Here is a 20,823-nt window from a genome sequence, read left to right as displayed (position 1 = left end):
TGGGCGGTTGGCTCCCTCCCCGAATTAGCTGCGGTGGCCGGGCTCGCTTCTAGCGCAGAGCCTGGGCGCGTTTGAGAGTCTCAGGGTCCTCGGAGGCGCCGGCTCACGGCCCTGCTCCTGTGGCGCGGAGCGCGGAGTTTTCCAGCCCTTTTAACCTGGGATATGACGTGCCTTGTATCTTTTTAACCACCTAATTACATCAGAGTGGGATGAAGGCGAGTCTTTTCCCCTCTTCCCGGGTAAAAGATCAGATTAGGAAAGGGTGCGGCCATTCTGTCGGTGCGCATGCCCAGAGAGGGGTTGGAGGGGGTGGTGCAGGCGTCTCTCCATTGGGTTAAACCAAAATGAGCAGAGGGAAGCAAAAAATGAACATGAAAAGTCATTAATCGTAATAGATAACAATTTTTTTTCGGTACGGTATGAAACGTTTTATATACCTTGTCTTTCAACTCAAAGCTTGAATAAAATGCTTGTTATTACTGATAAGGAATTTGAATCTGGAGATAACTAACTCCCTAGGTCACGGCAACTGAGAATCACTATTTGATCAGACCCTGTGCAAGGGTGTACTAGATTAAAAAAAGCAACGACGAGACCTATGAGGCTGGCATTATTGTCTACACCTGGCCTATACGGCTGGTTAGTTTAAGATGGGTCTGGAGCTCTACTGTTACCTGTGTGTATACGACAGTGTCCTCTAGCTTGTGGTTCTGTTCTATGTACACAGACAACATAACCGTTTTGTTCCAGAAATGCATTTGCAAATTACTGCTCACAAAGCATTTCCCCACAGAAACAATGTTATGAATAATCTTGGTTCTCATCATCTTTTAGCCGGGCATCAACCTTGCACCAAGCATTAGTAGGACAATAGTGTTTAACTCGAGTTACCATCTTAATTTGTCTATCTTTAAAAAGTTCCTTTGTGCATCAGCAGTAATCTAGGCTCTGAGGATAAAACCTAGAACAAGATCGCTGTGGTTCCTGTTTTTGTGGGGTTTGTAGGCTCCTTGGGGAGCAAAAATCATTCATGTACTCATTCATTCATTCATTCAGTAGTATTTGCTGAGCGCTTACTATGTGCCAGGCACTTTTCTAGGTACTTGGATAGTGCAATAAAGATCTCTGCCTTCAAGGAGCTTGGGGGCAGGAAAAGTATGGAGACAGGATAAATATAAGTAAATTACATGGCATGTTAGAAATGGAGAAGTTCTTTTGGAAAAAAAAATAAAACTGGGTAAAAGGGATAAGGGTTGATAAATTGATTCTGATTGTAAGCATGAGAATGTGGTAATAGTAGATACTAACCACCAAAGGTAACAATGTTTCCATGAGAAAATGCTTTTATTTATTTATTTTTAAGATTTTATTTATTTATTTGACGCAGAGAGAGATATGAGCGAGGGGACATAAGCAGGGGCAGAGGGAGAAGCAGGCTTCCCACAGAGCTTGGAGCCTGATGTGGGGCTCAATCCCAGGACCTTGGGATCATGACCTGAGCCAAAGGCAGACGCTTAACGACTGAGCCACCCAGGCACCCCCGGGAAGAGGCAACCAAAAACATAGGATCTTTTCCTGCTTCCCTAGGACCTATTACTAGGATCCTGGGCAATTTAACATAGTCAGCTTTATGGGGGAGAATTAGGGGGTTGTTGTGTTCAACATTTAGTAATAAATACTAGTTTCCCATCAATTCCAAAATACTCTAAGAACCCCATGTTATTGTTTGAGAAATCAACATTAGTAAGTTGGTCAGTTGGTTACTCTTTGACCTCAATGGTGGGCTTGGACTCCTTTTCCTTGATGGTAATGATGAAGGGAGAATGCAGTCAGGACATAAGGGATATGATTCCACATATGGGAAATTTGGGTGCTAGGAAAATTAAGATTATAGCTGCAAAATAATCTCTGAAATTACACTAGTATTATTAAATAACAAAAATTCAACAGAGTAAATTTTAAAGATACAATTAGTTTTATTAATTGATTTATGAATTGGGCAGCATTCCATCTAGCATGCAGAGGAGAGTTCCAAAAGGCTACAGAAAGGGAAAGATTTTTACAGGTAGGACAAGGAAGTCATAAACAGAAAAAAGGATTATTTCAGGTTAGGTCACCTTCCTTTGGGAACAAGAGGGTCTAATTAGGTGTATTACTACCTCATCTACCTTTGGGGGTTGGAGAAAGCCTCTCTGACAGATTATCTTATTGGTATTGACCAGAAAAGTTCGTAACTTACCAGTTAAGACTACGTTTCTGGTGGAGGAAACTGCAATTAGGTTAAGTATTAAGCTCTAATTTGATGACATGGCCTAGCAAAAATGACTCCCATTTTGGGCCTGTGGTTTTCTTTTTAACAGTGTTTTCAAAGGCTTAGGTGGAATGTTTATGTGATGATCAAAAAAACATGCAAACATTAGAAGGGACATATTTAAAAAAAAAGAAAAAAGTTGCCATAATTCCAATTATGGAACATCATCTTAATTTTTTTTAAAGATTTTATTTATTTATTTGAGAGAATGAGCAGGAGCAGAGGGAGAGGGAGAAGCCGACTCCCCGCTGAGCAGGGATTCCCGACCTGAGCCAAAGGCAGACACTTAACTGACTGAGCCACCCAGGCAACTCTGGAACATGATCTTAAATTCCTATGAAAGAATATGGAGAGTTGAGCGGTTATTGTTTTTTTTTGGTTTTTTTTAAGACGTTTATTTTTTTTTTAAAGATTTATTTATTTGACAGACAGAGACACAGCGAGAGAGGGAACACAAGCAGGGGGAGTGGGAGAGGGAGAAGCAGGCCTCCCGCGGAGCAGGGAGCCCGATGTAGGGCTCGATCCCAGGACCCTGGGACCGCGACCTGAGCCGAAGGCAGACGCTTAATGACTGAGCCACCCAGGCGCCCCTGAGCGGTTATTGTTAACAACTAGAGAAAATTCAATATGTAAACTTGGGGGAAGCATTAAATTAAATTAATTATATTAATTGGGAAAGAATCTTCCTCGTGAATTACTAAGAAAAGAATCAATTACAGGCTAAGCAACAAGTTTAAGCCAGAACTTGACAAATTTAAAAGGTGCATATATATGTGTTTGCATCTCTGTAGGAGTTAAATCCCACATCTGCCATAGATAATAGGTTCCTTTTTTAAAAGATTTTATTTGTTCATTTGTCAGAGAGCACAAGCAGGGGGAGCTGCAGGCAGAAGGAGAAGCAGGCTCCCTGCTGAGCAAGGAGCCCTATGTGGGACTCATCCAATCCCAAAATCCTGGGATCATGACCTGAGCAGAAGAGACACAACCGACTGAGCCATCCAGGCGTCCCTGCCATAGATTCTTAGGAGCTACTTCCCACAGTGAGGTTGCTTTTCTGGTCTTCGCACTTTTCCATGCAATCGTCTGGTTCTGTATTTTGTTTCAAGTGTACCTTGTTCTTTGCTTACTTCATCCCCCTTAATTCTTATACCTGACTCCCAGTAAACTTCTGGTGGCCAAAATGACAATCTTTTTGCATACCAGGTTTAATCCACAGTGGATTGGGATAATTTCTCAATATCTAAACTTTATAGCCTGAAAAAATGATTTATTCATTCACTCTCTTTACTCTTCATATTGAGGAACATATGGCAGAAATGAAAACTTTTGATGAAGCTAATTCTTGTCAGTTCTAACACATAGCTGGTTAACACATTTCAGCAGGCGCTCCTTTGTCCCCCCCTCACAGCCCCGCCCTCGCTCCCCGCCCCGCGTCTGAAGTCGTTTGTGAGAGGAAGCTTCCCCGTCTGGGCACCAGCCGTTCGTCCCAGGGAAGTAACTCTGTGATCATAGAGCTGGCGAATGCCCGGATAGACGGGACCGGAAGTTGTGTTTTTCGCCCCCCGCCCAGGGGCCGGATAGGGTCTCCACTGGCTCTGTTTCCGGCTGCTGTCAGACTTGTTGGGCCTGAGGTCTTCGTGGCTCTGCGTTGGGCTCGCCCCGGTACCGGGCTCACACTTGTACCAGCCTTGGGGAAGCGGAGTGAATTCCTCGGTCTCCTAGCAACCAGGAACTGGCTGTGGACTGACGGAGTCGCGGTGCCCCCGTCCAAATCGCTCAGGCGCTAGCCGGAATCTTTGAGCCCTGCCCAAACGGGAGCCGAAACCCGGTGTTTGGAAGACTAAGCAGGAAATGGCGGACGAGGCGTTGTTTTTACTTCTCCATAACGAGATGGTGTCTGGAGTGTACAAGTCCGCGGAGCAGGGGGAGGTGGTGAGTGCTGCCAAAAGCCCTCATTGAGGTCATTTTGCGGTGACACTCTGTTTCCTCTCAGTTCTTTCCTTCAACCCTTGTCCTATGGCCACCGAAGGCCTTCCGAAGAGTAGACAAACTGGTCCACGTCCACGTATCCTAAGCCTAGAACCTGTCATGACACTCTCTTCAGTCTTTCATCCTTTTCTCTTTCGCATTTTCTGTTTGGTCTTTTTTTTTTTTTGTCCATTCCCATATCTGATTCTGCAGGTCACAGATTGTACTTTTAGCGTTGTCGCTACCGTAATTTATGGCAGGGTTAACCGCACAGCTGGTTTTGGCACCCCTACGTAATTCTGTCACTTCCAGCACCCCGGAGCCATCCACTGGACAGACTTGAGAAGCTCCCCCCACCTCCTATCTATAACCATCAGTATTACTGCACGCACCTCGAAGACAGAAGGCTAATGCGATTTGAGATTAAAGGGAAGTTTGCAGGCGTTACTATAATTAGGAAACACATTTAATTCAAAAAATAGTTATTATTTAGTGCCCATTATATGTCAGAGGTAGTTCTTCGTGCTGGGGGTATAGTAATGAAACAATGACTCCATTCTCCAGGGGGTTCCTTCTAATTTGTGGGAATCTTCATTCATTCATTGATTCATTCAGAAAATACTTATTAAGTGTGTATTGTGAGCCTGACACTGATCAACCCCCCACCTCACAGTCATTGGGGAATAGGGGTTCAATGAATAATTAACGTATTGGGTAGTAATTAGGTATAAAATCATGGAGTTCTAATGAATACTATAAATGAGATACTCCAAAGTCATGCTCAAGTCAGAAGCCCTTTCTATAATGCTGTTGATAAAGAGGGGTGGAAAGTGGGGGTAGGGAAAGCATCTTAGGAAAAAGTAAAGGCATAAGGGTATGAAAGAGTGTAGTGCATTTAAATATGCTTAAGCATTTCACTGTGACTAGATTGACTGGGTGGAGAGTGAGAAATGTTGAGAGCTGAAGGTGGAAAGAGCCCTGTATGCTGTATGATTAAAGAATTTGACATTCGCAGTGGAGATTTTTATTTTTAAAGATTTTATTTATATGTTTGACAGAAAGAGATACAGTGAGAGAGGGAACACAAGCAGGGGGAGTGGGGGAGGGAGAAGCAGGCTTCCCACTGAGCAGGGAGCCCTATGCAGGACTCAATCCCAGGACTCTGGGATCATGACCTGAGCTGAAGGCAGACGCTTAACGACTGAGCCACCCAGGCGCCCCAATGTTTGTTTTTTTTTTAAGAGAGAGAGAGAGCACGAGCTGGGGAGGGGCAAGGGGAGAGAGAGAGAGAGAGAGAGAGTGATGGGGGAAGGGGTAGAGAGAGAGGGAGAGAGAATCTTAAGCAGGCCCCACACTCAGTGCAGAGCCCTATGTGGGGCAGTCTCACAATCCCGAGATCTTGACCTGAGCCAAAATCGAGAGTTGGACACTTAACCCGACTGAGCCCACCCATGCGCCCCAGTGGAGAATTTTAAAGATCGGAATGATGTGGTCCATTTGCATTTTAGAAAGATAATCCAGTGTTTGGGTTGGTGAGAGAAGATCCTTGTAGTGAGAAGATTCATTATTTCAGGAGTCGGCAGGAGATGATGAAGATCTGAATTAAGACAGAAAAGAAGAGAATGGTTTGAAAGTTAGGAGGTAGAATTTCTAGGACTTGCTTAGGTATAGGATTGAGAACTGAAAATTATCCCCAGGTTTTTAACTTGAGCAGCTGTCCTGGATGGAGAGGAAATAAAAGAAAGAGGTAAAGAATGAATTATTTTGGGGCACCTGGGTGGCTCAGCTGGTTAAGCGTCTGCCTTCGGCTCAGGTCATGATCCCAGGGTTGAGTCCTGAATTGGGCTCCCTGCTCAGTGGGGAGTCTGCTTCTCTCTGTCTCCCTCTGGCCCTCCCCTGCTCGTGCGTGTGCGCGCTCTCTCTCTCAAATAAATAAAATCTTTAAAAAGTTTAAAGAATGAATTATTTTGAACAGGTTGAATTTCTTAGGTGTCTGTAGGAATCTGGGAAAGGTACTGCTCATGTGTAAACCACAAGAAGGATAGTGTATTAGTCTATTCAGGCTGCTATAACAAAACACCGTAGAGTGGGTGACTTTATTTCTCACAATTGTGAAGGCTGAAGAGTCCAAGATCAAGGCACCAGCAGATTCTGGTCTGATGAAGGCCTTTGCCTGGTTCATAGATGGATGTCTTTTGGCTGTGTGTTCACATGGTGGAAGGGGGCTAGCTAGCTCTCTGGGGTCTCTTTTATAGTGGCATTAATTCTGTTCTTAACAGCTCTATTCTCATGACAGAATCACCTCCCAAGGCCCCTATTTAATACTATCACATTGGGGGTTAGGATTTCAAAATAAGAATTTTGGGGGGGGGGACACATTCAGTCTATGGCAGAAAAGCATGATGCATTTGGAGATATTAGAAAGATACTGGGAAGAGTATTGGAAATGAAGCAGATCTATTCTTATTCAGACCCATCTGTAATAGAGATTTTTTCCAAGTTACACACTTTTGACTTCATTATCATAAACAACCAATAGTTATTAATGTTTAGCATCTATGCTAAGTGATGAGTAGCAGACGTTTACTGTTTAAGCAAAGTTAGCCTTCCTTTTACCCTTTTCCCAAAGAATAATGAGCAACACACCTCTTTCACTGTTTTATCATTAAACCCCTGCTCCCTCAACATCATGTGTGCAATCAGTTCTTTTTATTCCTCTCTCTCTACTTTCCCTCTTTCAACTTTTAGCCTGGAAAATCTTTTTTTTAATCCCTCTTTTTTCCAGTGGATTAACCAAAATAAAACAGAGCTATTGTAATCATGACTGATAATATTAAGAGATGTGCTCGTCATATAAGGGAAAGGAAAGCTGTAAGTTTTGAATCATTTAATCTAAAAAGAACTTTTGGGGGGCACCTGGGTGGCTCAGTCGGTGGGGAGCCTGCTTCTCCTTCTCCCTCTGCTGCTCCCCCTGCTTGTGTTCTCTCTTGCTCTCTCTCCTGCTGTCAAATAAATAAATAAAATCTTTTAAAAAAATGAAAATAATTTTGGGGTGCCTGGCTGGCTCAGTGGGTAGAGCATGCGACTCTTACTTTTTTAAAGATTTGTTTATTTCTTAGAGAGAGCACAAGAGTGTGGGGAGGGGTTGCAGAGGGAGAGAGAGAGGGGAACTCAAGCAGATTCCATGCTGAGTGTGATCCCACAACCCTGAGATCACAACCTGGGCTGAAACCAAGAGTCGGACGCTTAACCTACTGTGCCGCCCAGGTGTCCCAACTGAGCATGAGACTCTTGATCTTTGGGTTGTAAGTTTGAGCTCCACCCTGGGTGTAGAGATTACTTAAAAATAAATATTTAATAAAACTAACTAAATAAAAATATTTATTTTTTCTTATTGCACTTTGTTTACAGTGGGGAATTGAAAGTGCATATAAGCAAAAAGGATTTTAAAAAGTTAATGTGGCAGTGTTGATTAGAATTCATTTCGGAATCTAGGTATATGAGGGTTCGTTGTATTAGTGTCTCTACTTTAAGTGTATTTCAGATTTGTCATAATAAAAAAATGTAAAAGAAAGACACATAATCCTGACATTAAGCAATCGTTTTTATATATCTTTTAAGAAATGGTCATAAGTTTTGAAGTGAAATAAAGGAAAGAACCAGTGTTCTCACCCTCCAATGATTTTCAAACTATGCTTAAGGAGGAATTAAATCTTTAAAAACTGAATAATTGGGCATTTACCAATTTATGGAGAATAGATTTTTAGTTGATAGATAAAATATCCTCAAGTTTAATTTTTCTTAAAAATTTGGTACCCACTCATTAATATTCACAGATACCAAAGTGAATGAACAAATAGCAACATCAGAAGGTATTTACTAGGGCATAATTCAAAAGCTCATGTGATCAATAGTTAGGATTTGAGGATGTCTACATATAATCATATTTCCTGCTAATCAACATACTCCTGGCTGATTCTACAAAGACCAGATTGTTCCACAAAGGCTGACAGGTTACTTATTCCACCTGAGCATTTTTTTTTTCCACCTGAGCATGTTTTGAAGTGAGCTGGAGAATAACAGAAAAACGAATGATTGTGGTAAGTACAATAATAGATTTATGTGCAGAGTGTTATGACAGCATGGGGCCCAAAGGAGTGTGAAGGAAGGCTTTTGGGAGGATATGATACTTGAGCTGAATTTAAAGGATACACAGTCTATTGGGTGGCTCAGTTTGTTGGGTTTCCAACTCTTGGTTTTGGCTCAGGTCATGATTTCAGGATTCTGAGATCGAGCCCCATCTCAGGCTCCATGCTCAGTGGGGCGTCTGCTTGAGATTCTCTCTGTTCCTTTCCCTCTCCCTACTGCACACACATGCTCGCTCTCTCAAATAAATAAATCTTTAAAAATAAAGGTGCAGCGGGGTGGCTCAGTCGGTTATGTGTCTGCCTTTGGCTCAGGTCATGATCTCAGGGTCCTGGGATTGGGTCCCGCATCCAGCTCAGTGGTGAGTCCGTTTCTCCCTCTTCCTCTCCCCTTGCTCATGCTCTCTTTCAAATAAATAAATAAAATCTTAAAAAAATAAAAAAGCTATACGATGTATGGAACAGCATGTGGTATTCCATATACTGTATGTGGGGTGGCTGAAGGAAGCATGGAACTCTGGAGTTGTTGCAGAAATTTCAGAGTGGTAGAAGGAGAGATGTTTGTGGATATGTGGCTGTTAGTGAATCTGGTTAACTAGCCGGGATCATTTAAGGAAAGGCACATAATGCCATGCTAAGGAGTTTGATCTTTATTTTGAAGAAAGGGGAGAGGGTGCTGAAAGGTTCAGTAGAGAAATAACATGATTTGGTTTTTAGAAAGTCTGTACCGGAAATGCAGAAGACAGAAATCAAAGGAGGAAAAAACTAGACAAACGGAGATCATTTGGAAAGCTCTGAAAACCAGGAGAGAAATGAGAAGGGCTAACTTAAGTAGTAAGGATGGAGAGAGAAGATAAATTTTGAAAACATAGACGATAGGCTCCATAGGACTGCAATGCGTGTGGAGGATTGGGAGTAAAGAGGTGAAGAAGGTGGAAATTTTCTCGTTGGGGTTACTAGGTGGATGGTGGTGCCATTAATGAATTTAGGGAATTTTAGAGGCAGCACAGGCTGAGGAAATTAAGATAATAACTTTTTAAAAAAAGATTTTATTTATTTATTTTTGAGAGAGCTAGAGAGTGCCACACACGCACCTGTGGGAGCCGGGGTGGGGGCAGGTAGAGGGAGAAAATCTCAAGCCGACTTCGTGCTGAGCATCCAGCCAAATGCAGGGATCGATCCCACAACCCTGAGACCACAACCTGAGCCGAAACCAAGAGTTGGTTGCTTAATTGACTGAGCCACCCAGGCGCCCCTCATTTAATTTTTTTAAAGATTTTATTTTTAAGTAATCTACACCCAATGTGGGGCTCAGACTTAAAACCCTGGGATCTAGTTGCATGCTCTTCTGACTGAGTCAGCCAGGTGCCCCGAATATCATTTTGAATGTGCCTTATTTGAGGGGGCTGTGGGACCTCTCTATAGCTATGTCCAATAAACTCTGTAGTATAAAAGTACAGATTTAGTCACAACCTTATTAGTAGAATACATGGTTCCTTAGAAGAAAGTTCAGCAAATAATGAGGTCTATGATATACTTAGTGGAGACTAACAAGCTTCAGAATATATAAATATCCCTGCCATTTTGGAGCTGTATTCAAGCAGAGGTTGGGGATGTGAAATTAGTAAAATGTATATTGTATGTTAAATGGTGAAAGTAGTTCTTTGGAGACTAATTAAGCAGGGAAATGGGATAGGGCATCAGAATCATTTTAGAGGGCTTCTTTTTTTTTTTTACTTTAAGTAATCTCTACACCCAACGTGGGGCTTGAATTTACAACCCAGAGATCAAGAGTTGCATGCTCTACCCACTGAGCCAGCCAGGCACCCTACTTTTAGAGGGCTTCTTAAAACAGATTACTAACCCCACACCTACAGTTTCTGATTCAGTAAATTGGGTTTCAGAATTTGCAGTTTTTACAAGTTCATATGTGATGCTAATGTTACTGGTCTTGGGGCACACTTTGAGAATCACCAGAACAGAGAATTTCTGAAGGGGAATAATGTTGCAGTTTTAAAGAAGATAGTTAAAGTGAGCCTCACTGATGTGGGTGGGTAGGGTGATGCGTGAAATAGATAAAGGTGATTAAGAATATACTTAAACTGTGATGAGCACTGAATAATCTATAGAATTGTTGAATGATTATATTGTATACCTGAAAAAAAAATGGGCATGTGACATGTGAGTAAAGACTTGAAGCAAGGGAGTTGGTCATGTGGATATGTGGAGGAAGAGCTGCCTGTGCAGGAGACTTGAGATTGGAGCATGCCTGGCATGTTTAAGAACAGCAAGACTAGTATAGCTAGAGCCCATGTGAATGGAAAAGAGTAGAAGCTTGAGGCCTGCGAGATAGAGAAATCTGGATTATATACGACTTTGTAGATTGAGCATATGAGTAGTATTTAAAGTCTGAAGACTGAATGAGATCGTCAAAGAGCAAACCAACTCAACTGCATGATTCCTGGCATAGGATGGTGGGGTCATCAACTAAGACACTGAGAACTGGAAAGCTTGGATGACTCTAAGAGACATTTTGAAGCAAGGAACAATAGAATTTAATGACCTCCCAAAGGGAATGACTGATGGAAAGGTGATACTTTGACTTCATTTTTATAACTGAGGAGAGAAGAATAGTTGAAAATGGGGAAAAAAAAGAAAGGTTAGAGGGAGTAATTAGGAAGAGGGGTTGGCATTTCTGAAAAGTAGGAACAGTTCCCTATTTACCTTATTGCCTTATGAAATGATTAGTACTAAAAACTCAAATATATTCACTTTTTCTTAGAATACTTTAGTGAGGGTGCCTGGGTGGCTCAGTCGGTTAAGTGTCTGCCTTTAGCTCAGGTCTTGATCTCAGGGTCCTGGGATCTAGCCCTGTGGTAGGCTTCCTGCTCAGCAGGGGAGTCTGCTTCTTGGTCTCCCTCTGCCCCTCCCCCTACTTAGGCTGTCTCTTGCTCACTCTCAAATAAATAAATAAAATCTTAAAAAAAAGAAAAAGAATGTTTTAGTGAAGAAAGTGTAACCACTTACATTAATATTTTTAGTCAACATCTTAAAACAATTTTTTAAATATTAATATCCTTGCATTCTAAAAATATTCCAAACTAATATTTTTTAAAATAGGAAAATGGACGCTGTATTACTAAGCTGGAAAACATGGGGTTTCGAGTGGGACAAGGATTGATAGAAAGGTGAGCAGTATGGATTTGAAAATTTTCTTCCAGGTAGGTTATAAACAAAGGTGATCCATTTCAAAAGATTGTATAAAATTTGAAATACTTTAGTTTTAATTCCTAAATTTTATTTATTCTCTGTTCTTTAATTCACAGATTACAATTTCTTTTTAGGTCTGATGCTATTTTAACTCCATTATCCAACTTTCATGTTTTAATATTTGAAGAAAATGTATATGTATATTTTGTATTTTAGACTTCTTTCCTAAAAAATTTGGTGTACTGAAACAACTCTCCAAAATCTTGTTGCATTTTCTACTTAAGGTCTAGGAGGTTCTTTAACGTAAATGGATTTTTGTTTAGATGCAAGGAATGGAAATGCTTTAGAGTCTATGTTCATGCATTTAGTAATCTTCTAATTTATAGATCAATTCATAATGTATTCCTTTCTCATTATCTGAATAACTGAATCTGGTTATGTTTTATATAACAATACCATGATTATGCTCAGCATTTTTTTTTTAGTGTGCTAGAATGAATCGTACCTAAAATTGCAGCTTACTGTTAGACTAATTTTAGCACCATAATTACATAACAATGTGAATTGAGATGGGATCTTCTTTGCTTGGTGCTTATCACTTTATGACTGTCAATAAATGTTCAGTGCTGTTTTGGCATTTCAAAATTAGTGAATAATATGACCCTCCTGCTTTCTTTGGAGGAAAAATACTAATTACTTTAAGTTGGTTTTTTTAGGTTTACAAAAGATACTGCAAGGTTCAAGGATGAGTTAGATATCATGAAGTTCATTTGTAAAGATTTTTGGACTACAGTATTCAAGAAACAAATCGACAATCTAAGGACAAATCATCAGGTATTTAGACAAATTAATGCCTATTTTTTAAGTCTTTTAACTTAACATAAATATTCTATTTTAGTCATTTATTTATTATATAAAACTTTAAATAATTTCTAGTCAACTTTGAAATGTTTCTTTTATATGTTATTAATACATCATTACTTTTCTCTATAATAGGATATAGTGAATAAAAAAAAGACAATTATCGGTAATGATAGCTGTTTCTTTCCCCCAATTAAATAACTTATCTTAGGTTTTAAAAAGTAGCAAATGTCAGAATGATAAAGGTTTTAGGATTTGGTTCCTTAGTTACTATTACTTGGTGGTAGTTTTCTGCAGAACCACAAATATGTCACATTTGTCTTTAGATGGGTGCCTGGGTGGCTCAGTTGTTAAGCATCTGCCTTCGGCTCAGGTCATGATCCCGGGGTCCTGGGATCGAGCCCCACATAGGGCTCTCTGCTCAGCGGGAAGCCTGCTTCTCCCTCTCCCACTCCCCCTGCTTGTGTTCCCTCTCTCGCTGTGTCTCTCTCTGTCAAATAAATAAAATCTTAAAAAAAATAATTTGTCTTTAGAGTAGTTTCTAAAGTTTAATTTATAGAGCATATTTAACTCTTAAGTAACTCTTGCAATATTTAGTTGATGTCATTTTTCTCTTCTTAAAATAATTTGTTAATATAAGATTTAATAGATTACATGGAAAATTATGCATTTAAATAGATTTGTTTTATAAAACTCAAGGAAATATTTAGAGTGGATTTGGCATTTTGATTAAGGATTAGAAAGTGAAAATAATTTAGTAGCTATCAGTAGCTTTCATTTTTTCATATAACAATATTTTACTTTGTAAATATTGAAATGCTAATGGGAAGAAGTGACTGATTATTGGCTTTCTAGATATGAGCTAATAATATATAACTGCTAATTCTACCTGGAAATGTATTTCTGATTCCTTTACACTAGACTGTGGGCTCTTTAAGGGTAGGAACTATCTTAACGACTGAGTCACCCAGGCGCCCCCAAGGGTAGGAACTATCTTATGCATCTTTATATCTTTAGTATCTTAAAGCATTCAGTAAATATTAGTGTTATAAAGTTCTGAACAACTCTTCAGCTTGAACACTGCAAAATTCCTTCATTTAAAGAAATTTGACCAGTGGAAAGGAGAGTTTTAATAACTTAAAAAAACTCTTGAATTGTTTTGAAGGGAAGAGATCATTTTTAAGGACTACAGACTACACTGACTTTGGATGTTTTTTCTATTTTTGAAACAGGGTATCTATGTACTTCAGGACAACAAATTTCGTCTGCTTACTCAGATGTCTGCAGGAAAGCAGTATTTAGAACATGCATCTAAGGTATTTAATGGAGTAGAAGATGGGGGTTTTCATAGGGAAAGCACAATGCCAACCACAACAGACTTTTGAATTTAGAATAGGTTTTAAAGTTGTTCTTTTTTGTTTAAGCACTTTCTTTTTTTTTTATTTGACAGAGAGAGAGAGACAGCAAGAGAGGGAACACAAGCAGGGGGAGTGGGAGAGGGAGAAGCAGGCTTCCTGTGGAGCAGAGAGCCCGATGCGGGGCTTGATCCCAGGACTCTGGGATCATGACCTGAGCCGAAGGCAGACGCTTAACGACTGAGCCACCCAGGAGCCCCTCTTTCTTTCTTTTTTTTTAAAGATTTGATGTATTGGGATGCCTGAGTGGCTCAGTTGGTTAAGCGTCTGCGTTTGGCTCAGGTCATGATCCCAGGGTCCTGGGATCGAGTCCCGAAACTGGCTCCTTGCTCAGCAGGGAGCTTGCTTCTCCCTCTGCCTGCCATTCTCCCTGCTTGTGCTCTCTCTCTCTGACAAATAAATAAATAAAATCTAAATAAATAAATAAATATTTTATTTATTTGAGAGAGAGAGAGCACGAGCAGGGGAGGAGCACACTCCCCGCTGAGCACAGAGCCCGATGCGGATCATGACCTGAGTGGAAGGCAGATGCTTAACTGACTGAGCCACCCAGGCACCCCTTTATTTAAGCTCTTTTCAGTCAAATAGGAGACAGGTGTTCATCATATTAAAATAACCTATATTAACCTCTACCTGAATAGGCTTATGATGACTAAAGAAACACTATAAATAAATGCCATTGAAATGTAAAGTAATGTTAGATTCTTGAATATAGCATAGATATATCAGAAAAGATAGTCAAGCTTATAAAACTGGCGTTAGTTGTACGAAATTACTCACCCCAGAGTTTATATTTACAATCTCCTTTAGTTAATTACAAAAACAATTTTTTAATATTGTTAGCATTTGTTTCTAAGAATACATGTTTTGTGTTAAGTATATCTGTGTTTCTGGGTTTTGTGTATAAGACAACTTAGGTCGTGATTCTTAACTTTTATTTATTTATGTATTTTATTTTATTTTTATTTATTTGAGAGAGAGTAAGAGAGAGAGAGAGCACAAGCAGGGTGAAGGGCAGAGGGAGAAGCAGACTCCCTGCTGAGCAGGGAGACTGATGCAGGGCTCAATCCCAGGACCCTGAGATTATTACCTGAGCTAAAGGCAGCTGCTTAACTAACTGAGCCATCCAGGTGCCCCAGCAGTGACTTATTAATAGCAAGGCTTAACTAAATGTCATATTTACCAATAGTATTGCTATCTTAGTAAATCCTTAATAGTCTTTACATTTTTGTTCCTTTCAGTATTTAGCATTTACGTGTGGCTTAATCAGAGGTGGCTTATCAAACTTGGGGATAAAAAGTATTGTCACAGCTGAAGTGTCTTCAATGCCAGCCTGTAAGTTGAATTCACATTTCTTAAAAATGTTTTCAGTGATTATTTGTCAAGTCTGGTGTTTTTTTTGTTTGTTTTTGTTAATTTAGAGAAAATTTAAAATGCTAAAGCCATTTTGTTTTACTTTTATCAATTTTAACATTTAATGTAATATGTAGCATATTTTATTCATATCCAAAGATTTTTAAATTCATAATGGACAGTGATTTAAGGAAGTGTGCTAAAGTAATCCAAATGTATAAGACAGTTTAAGTGGTGATTCTTTTATATATTTATGTATTTATTTTTATTTATTTGAGAGAGAGCAAGAGAGAGTGAGTGACAGAGCACGAGCCAGGGGGAGAGGCAGAGGGAGAGGCAGACTCCCTGCTGAGCAGGGAGCCTGATACGGGCTCGATCTCAGGACCCTGGGATCATGACCTGAGCCAAAGGCAGATGCTTAACTGGCTGAGCCACCCAGGTGTCTCTATGTATTTATTTTTAAAGATTTATTTATTCTAGGGGCGAGGGAGGGCAGAGGGAGAGGGAGGGAGTCCCAAGTGGACTCTGTGCTCGGTGCGGATCCTGACACAGGGCTCAATCCCAAGACCCCAAGATCACCACCTGAACTGAAACCAAGAGTCAGATGCTCAACCAACTGCGCCACCCAGGTGCTCCGGTGATTCTTAACTTTTAAGGGAAAAATTTCTGCATTATTCTTTTAAGATAACAAATTTCCCTATAGCATTGAAAATGTCTTTTTTAAAAACAATTTTCTAGAATAAAGCTAGATAAAGCCACTAGTCTTTTATAGCTAAACTCCAAAGATCTTTTTACCAAAGCTACCAACCAAGAATAAAATTGACTTGAGCTTCACTGTATTTCCTTTCTATTCACAATGATAATAGGCAGTGAAATACCCAAAAGATAGGAATCACAAAGAGAAGCAAAGACACCTATTCACAAAACAAATAATCATCTCATAAAAATGAAATTGACTTTATTGAGTATTATGAATGAAAAGTGTGAAAAGATGTTTGACATAGCAAGTTTCTTCATTGGAACTACTCTCTAATACAACAGAAAATTGATGTTTAGGCTTTTTTTCCTTGTACCTAAAAATCAAGGAATGATTTTTCATTTTTCCTTTTTTAGGTAAATTTCAGGTGATGATACAGAAGCTATAAAACGTACTGAAATGCAAGGCAAGGCTTCAACAATGTAAAGAGATAAATTATTCCTGTATAAAGTATTTCAAGTAGCAATGATTTAATTACATTATTGGACATTTGTATTGATATAAGCTATTTGCTAACTTATGTAATGAAAGATGCACTCTTAAGCAGGAGTAAGGTTGTAGTTTATTAATTTAACACAGACCTTTTTAAAGCAGATAAAGAGACATTCTATCATAACATAGATTTTACTGTAACTATTCAGAATGAAAAACCTGATTTCAAATAACTAAACCCCAAGATGTAGGACCCTTATTTTAAAAGTTCTTATTTGTTTATAGTGGTGTGTATTTAACCACAGATAGAGAAGCAAAATTCAGAGTTTGATGAATTAGCATTAAGAAAAGTATGTATCAATCAGAATCATTTCTGTAAGAATGAACAAATTCTGGTTTTGCTTTATGAATTTTAGTTATTTAAGAAAAGCAAACAGTACACTAAATTAAACAGTTTTTATTTTATTATAATTTATTTCTATTAAGAATTTTTATGCCTAAAAGGATTTTATTATATACATTGTGTATTATGTGTGTGTGTGATACATACATCCTATCTAACCGCCTAAATTGCTTAAAAAGTTCATTTTACTTTAACAGAATTTAGTCCTTAATTTTACTTTAATAGAATTCAGTCCTTGAGAGCTCCATTAATGTAATAAGGTGTAATATAGATTAGTTTAAATGTGAATTCAGTGACTCCAGGGCCAAAGAATATTAGGTATTTGAGGACGGAATTTTATACTTACTCCTGTTACAGTCTTGACTTCAGCTTCTCTCCCCATGTGTGGAAGGGCTGGTGAAGGTTCTAATTCTCTAATTACTATTTCCGAAGAGCAGAGGGGTGGATAACTGGATTAGGCACACCAACTTTCATTGGACCCTATCTTTTCAGTGGGTTGGGGTCAGTGCTCATCTCGTACATCTGTCATTTCCTCTTCCATCTGATAACCGGGAGGATAAGCATAAAGATGAAAGCCATCATATTGAGGATAGCAGGATGCACAGATAGAAAGCACCTTAATTGTGCTTCTGAATTAACCAATCCTGGAACTGCTTTTTCTTTGGACTTCTTGTTACATGAGATAATAAATTCCTTAACTTGTTCAGTCTACTTTTGGTTCTGTATTTTGTTACTTGCTGTACACCTTAAACTTAAAAAACAATGTTATATGTCAAGTATATCTCAAGCTGGGAAGAATGAGTACACAAATTTGTATGCATAAGGATTTTCACTATTTAAGTGTTCACTGATGGCACTTGATTAAATTATGGTACTGACATATAAGAAAATATTGTGCAGCTGGTGAAAAGGATGAAATCTACATGTATTTATGTACATGGAATGCTATTAATTGACGTTAAGAGACGAAAGTTTGTTACAGGATACAGCACATACAATGTATAAATATACATGATTCTGAGTATTAGACTGGAAAGTTACAAGTAAATTGTACAGTGGATAGAGATTTTTGACTTTTAGCTTTTTATTATTTGGGTTTTAAAATAATCATTTGCCACAATAAAGATATTTCTATTTGAGGTGAGAAATCATGATAAATCAGTGATTTTCAAGCTATGTTTTTTTGAGTCCTAGGTTTCACAGGGTGAGCTCAGCTGAGAGTTTGGTGGGGGGCAGAGTACAGGCCTAAAGCTAGCGGAAGTCAGGGAGGCCACCTAGTAGAGGCCTTGGGTTTGGGAGAAAGGCATTACAGTGTCATCTGCAGAGGGGATTTATTGTACATCAAGTTGCTCAGTGCCACAGAGAAGAGATTGTTTACTACATGAAAGACAAGCCAGTGATACAGATCAAGTATTTAAGCCACTTGTGCCCAAGGAACCAGGTAAGCCATTGTTTTCTCTTTCAAAAGGGGGACTCTGTGGGTCATCAGCTATAGACCACCTAGCAGAAGGAATACTTCTCCATTCTCGCACAAAGTTGTATCGAGCCTCATCCAAACTGCCGCTTTTGGATAATAACCCCTTCTTTGCAGCAGGAGTTCTTGGGAGAAATGTTGGAGAAAACTCTCAGGACCCATACCTGGGATGGGATAGGACAGTGGTGAAAACTCATTTTCTCATGGTATAGGATTCTGTTTCTTTTTTTTAACCTTTTGGGGGCCATGGACTCCTATTTGGTAGTGTGTTGATGTTTATGAACTCCTCACAATGTTTTTAATGCACAAATAAAATACATAAGACTACAAGGGAAAACAATTATACTGATACGTTATCAAAATATTTTTAAAATTTGATACATACTTTAAGCAAGGCAGTATATTTAAAATATAGGCAAAGAGCCAAAAAAATAAATGAATAAAAATAAAATACAGGCGAGGGGTACCTGGCTGGCTCAGGTGGAAGAGCTTATGACTCTTGTTGATGTCTGGGTCATGAGTTTGATCTGCTCTGTTTCCATACTGGGCTGGTTCACCCCTCCATAGACAACCTGGTGGACCCCTGCTCCTGGGAGGTCACCATATTGATGCCAAACTTAGTGCGGACACCTGATCGGCATAGCGCACTACAGCCCAGAACTCCTGGGCTCAAGCGGTCCTCCTGCTTCAGCCTCCCGAGTAGCTGGGACTACAGGCATGCGCCACTGTGCCCATGGGTCGTGAGTTTGAACCTCACATTGGGTGAGAGAATATTTAAACCTAAAAAATATATATATATATGTATATATATATAGGCAAGTTAATTTTTTAATAAAGATGAGTATGACAGCTGTTGTTTAGCTTGCCTAAGAACCTGTGGGGTGGTCTTGTGGCTCAGTTCCTTCCATTTATAGATCAATCATACATAGGGAATGGTGGAAAGTAATGCAAATACCGATGTCACCAATGTGAGAACATACACCTACAATGTCGGGTGTTGGCTTCCAGGCCTATGGTTATTTGGTACCAGAAGCTATAGACAGGAAGTCTGCAATCACACATGATCTAGAGGTAGGTTTAATAGCTACCATATTTTGAACTACTGTGCGAATATTCTAAAACATCTGCAACTACAATTTAATATGAAGACATTTAGGACTTCTAACAGAGTCACAGTTATCAATGAATGCTGCTATGGTTTGTTGCCTATATTTGTAACTGAAGGAAATGCGAAGTAACAGGAGGATAGTAAAAGTAGAGATGTAATTTTTTTCCCATTCAAGTTCATGGACTCCAGGTTAAAAACCTGTTAATGAGGGGCACCTGGGTGGCTCAGTCAGTTAACATCTGCCTTCGGCTCAGGTCATGATCCTAGAGTCCTGGGATCGAGCCCTGAGTCCGGCTCCCTGCTCAGCGGGGAGTCTGCTTTTTTCCTCTGCCTCTTCCCCTCCCCACTGCTTTTATGCTCTCTCATTCTCTCTCAAATAAACAAAATCTTTAAAAAAAAAAACCTGTTAAGAGGGATAAAATCATAAGATTGGTGTAAACATTGAGATGATCTATGTAAATAGCACAGTGTCTGTTGTGTGTATATATGGAAATAAAGAATAAAAACATCACACAGAATATCCTGGCTTATAAGCCTATTGCAATTAGAAAGTAGCTTCGATTTCAGTATCCTTTTGCATGATTTCATCTTAATTATAGTCATCAAGGACCCTTAATGAATAGCATACCTTTTTTAAAGAGCAGATGTATTTTTCAAAAGTAGAAAACTATACTGTATGGGGGTGATGGGGTGGCTCAGTTGGTTAGGTGTCCAACTCTTGACTTTGGCTCAGGGTTGTGAGATCGAGCCCTACATCAAGCTCCACACTGGCCGTGGAACCTGCTTAAGATTCTCTCCCTCTGCTCCACCCCCTCCCTCTAAAAAAACAAAAACTATACTGTATGAACTATACTGTATACTGCATACATAAACTGTTTATTCAGTGGCTTCTACTAACTAATGACACAGCTTGATCTCTCAGGTCTAGCAACCCAACCTCATAAGAGGACTTAGGACTGGAGATGTCATCAGAATCAGTCTGTTTGGGGGCGCCTGGGTGGCTCAGTTAGTTAAGCGTCTGCCTTCGGCTCAGGTCATGATCCCGGAGTCCCAGGATCAAGTCCCAAATCCAGCTCCTTGCTCAGCGGGGAACCTGTTGCTCCCCCTGCTTATGCTTGCTGTCCCCCCACCCCCATGTCAAATAAGTAAATAAAATCTTTTTTTAAGTAAATAAAATCTTTTAAAAAAAAAGATTTGAGAGTGAGAAAGAGCATGCATGTGCACGGGGTGGGGGGCGGGGGGGGCGGGTAGGAGAGGGAGCAGCAGACTTCTTGTCAGTCCCAGGACCTGGGGATCATGACCTGAGCCAAAGGCAGATGCCCAACCGACTGAACCACTCAGGTGCCCCAGATCCACAGATATTTCCAGTCCCCTTTTCTCTCCACC

At 39.7% G+C, this 20,823-nt stretch overlaps 1 protein-coding gene across 4 annotated transcripts; it reads left to right on the top strand.

Annotated features, from left to right (window-relative positions):
* Window positions 1-75: 75 nt before the first annotated feature.
* Window positions 76-17,566, top strand: TRAPPC6B (trafficking protein particle complex subunit 6B). 4 transcript variants are annotated; one of them, XM_036109087.2, is made up of 6 exons: window positions 76-215; window positions 11,545-11,612; window positions 12,351-12,468; window positions 13,728-13,811; window positions 15,152-15,245; window positions 16,377-17,566. In XM_036109087.2, exons 1-6 carry the CDS (start codon window positions 210-212, stop codon window positions 16,406-16,408), a joined length of 402 nt encoding a protein of 133 aa, XP_035964980.1. In that variant the 5' UTR covers window positions 76-209; the 3' UTR covers window positions 16,409-17,566. The 4 variants fall into 4 exon arrangements, with proteins under 4 accessions (XP_035964980.1, XP_035964981.1, XP_035964977.1 ...); XM_036109084.2 differs by lacking the exon at window positions 76-215 and adding an exon at window positions 3,776-4,243; XM_036109086.2 differs by lacking the exon at window positions 76-215 and adding an exon at window positions 8,136-8,379.
* Window positions 17,567-20,823: the final 3,257 nt, after the last annotated feature.

The sequence above is a fragment of the Halichoerus grypus genome, chromosome 8 (genome assembly GCF_964656455.1).
Source record: "Halichoerus grypus chromosome 8, mHalGry1.hap1.1, whole genome shotgun sequence".
Lineage (NCBI taxonomy): Eukaryota > Metazoa > Chordata > Mammalia > Carnivora > Phocidae > Halichoerus > Halichoerus grypus.
Note: the sequence above shows the minus strand (reverse complement) of the source record. Positions and strands in the feature narration are given on the sequence as shown.

Excerpts from the sequence above, each read along its gene's own strand:
- TRAPPC6B (XM_036109084.2), top strand. The coding sequence starts at position 4,163 with ATGGCGGACGAGGCGTTGTTTTTACTTCTCCATAACGAGATGGTGTCT. Across the intron at positions 4,244-11,544 it reads CCGCGGAGCAGGGGGAGGTG|GAAAATGGACGCTGTATTAC; the intron begins GTGAGTGCTGCC and ends TTTTTAAAATAG. Across the intron at positions 15,246-16,376 it reads AGTGTCTTCAATGCCAGCCT|GTAAATTTCAGGTGATGATA; the intron begins GTAAGTTGAATT and ends TTCCTTTTTTAG.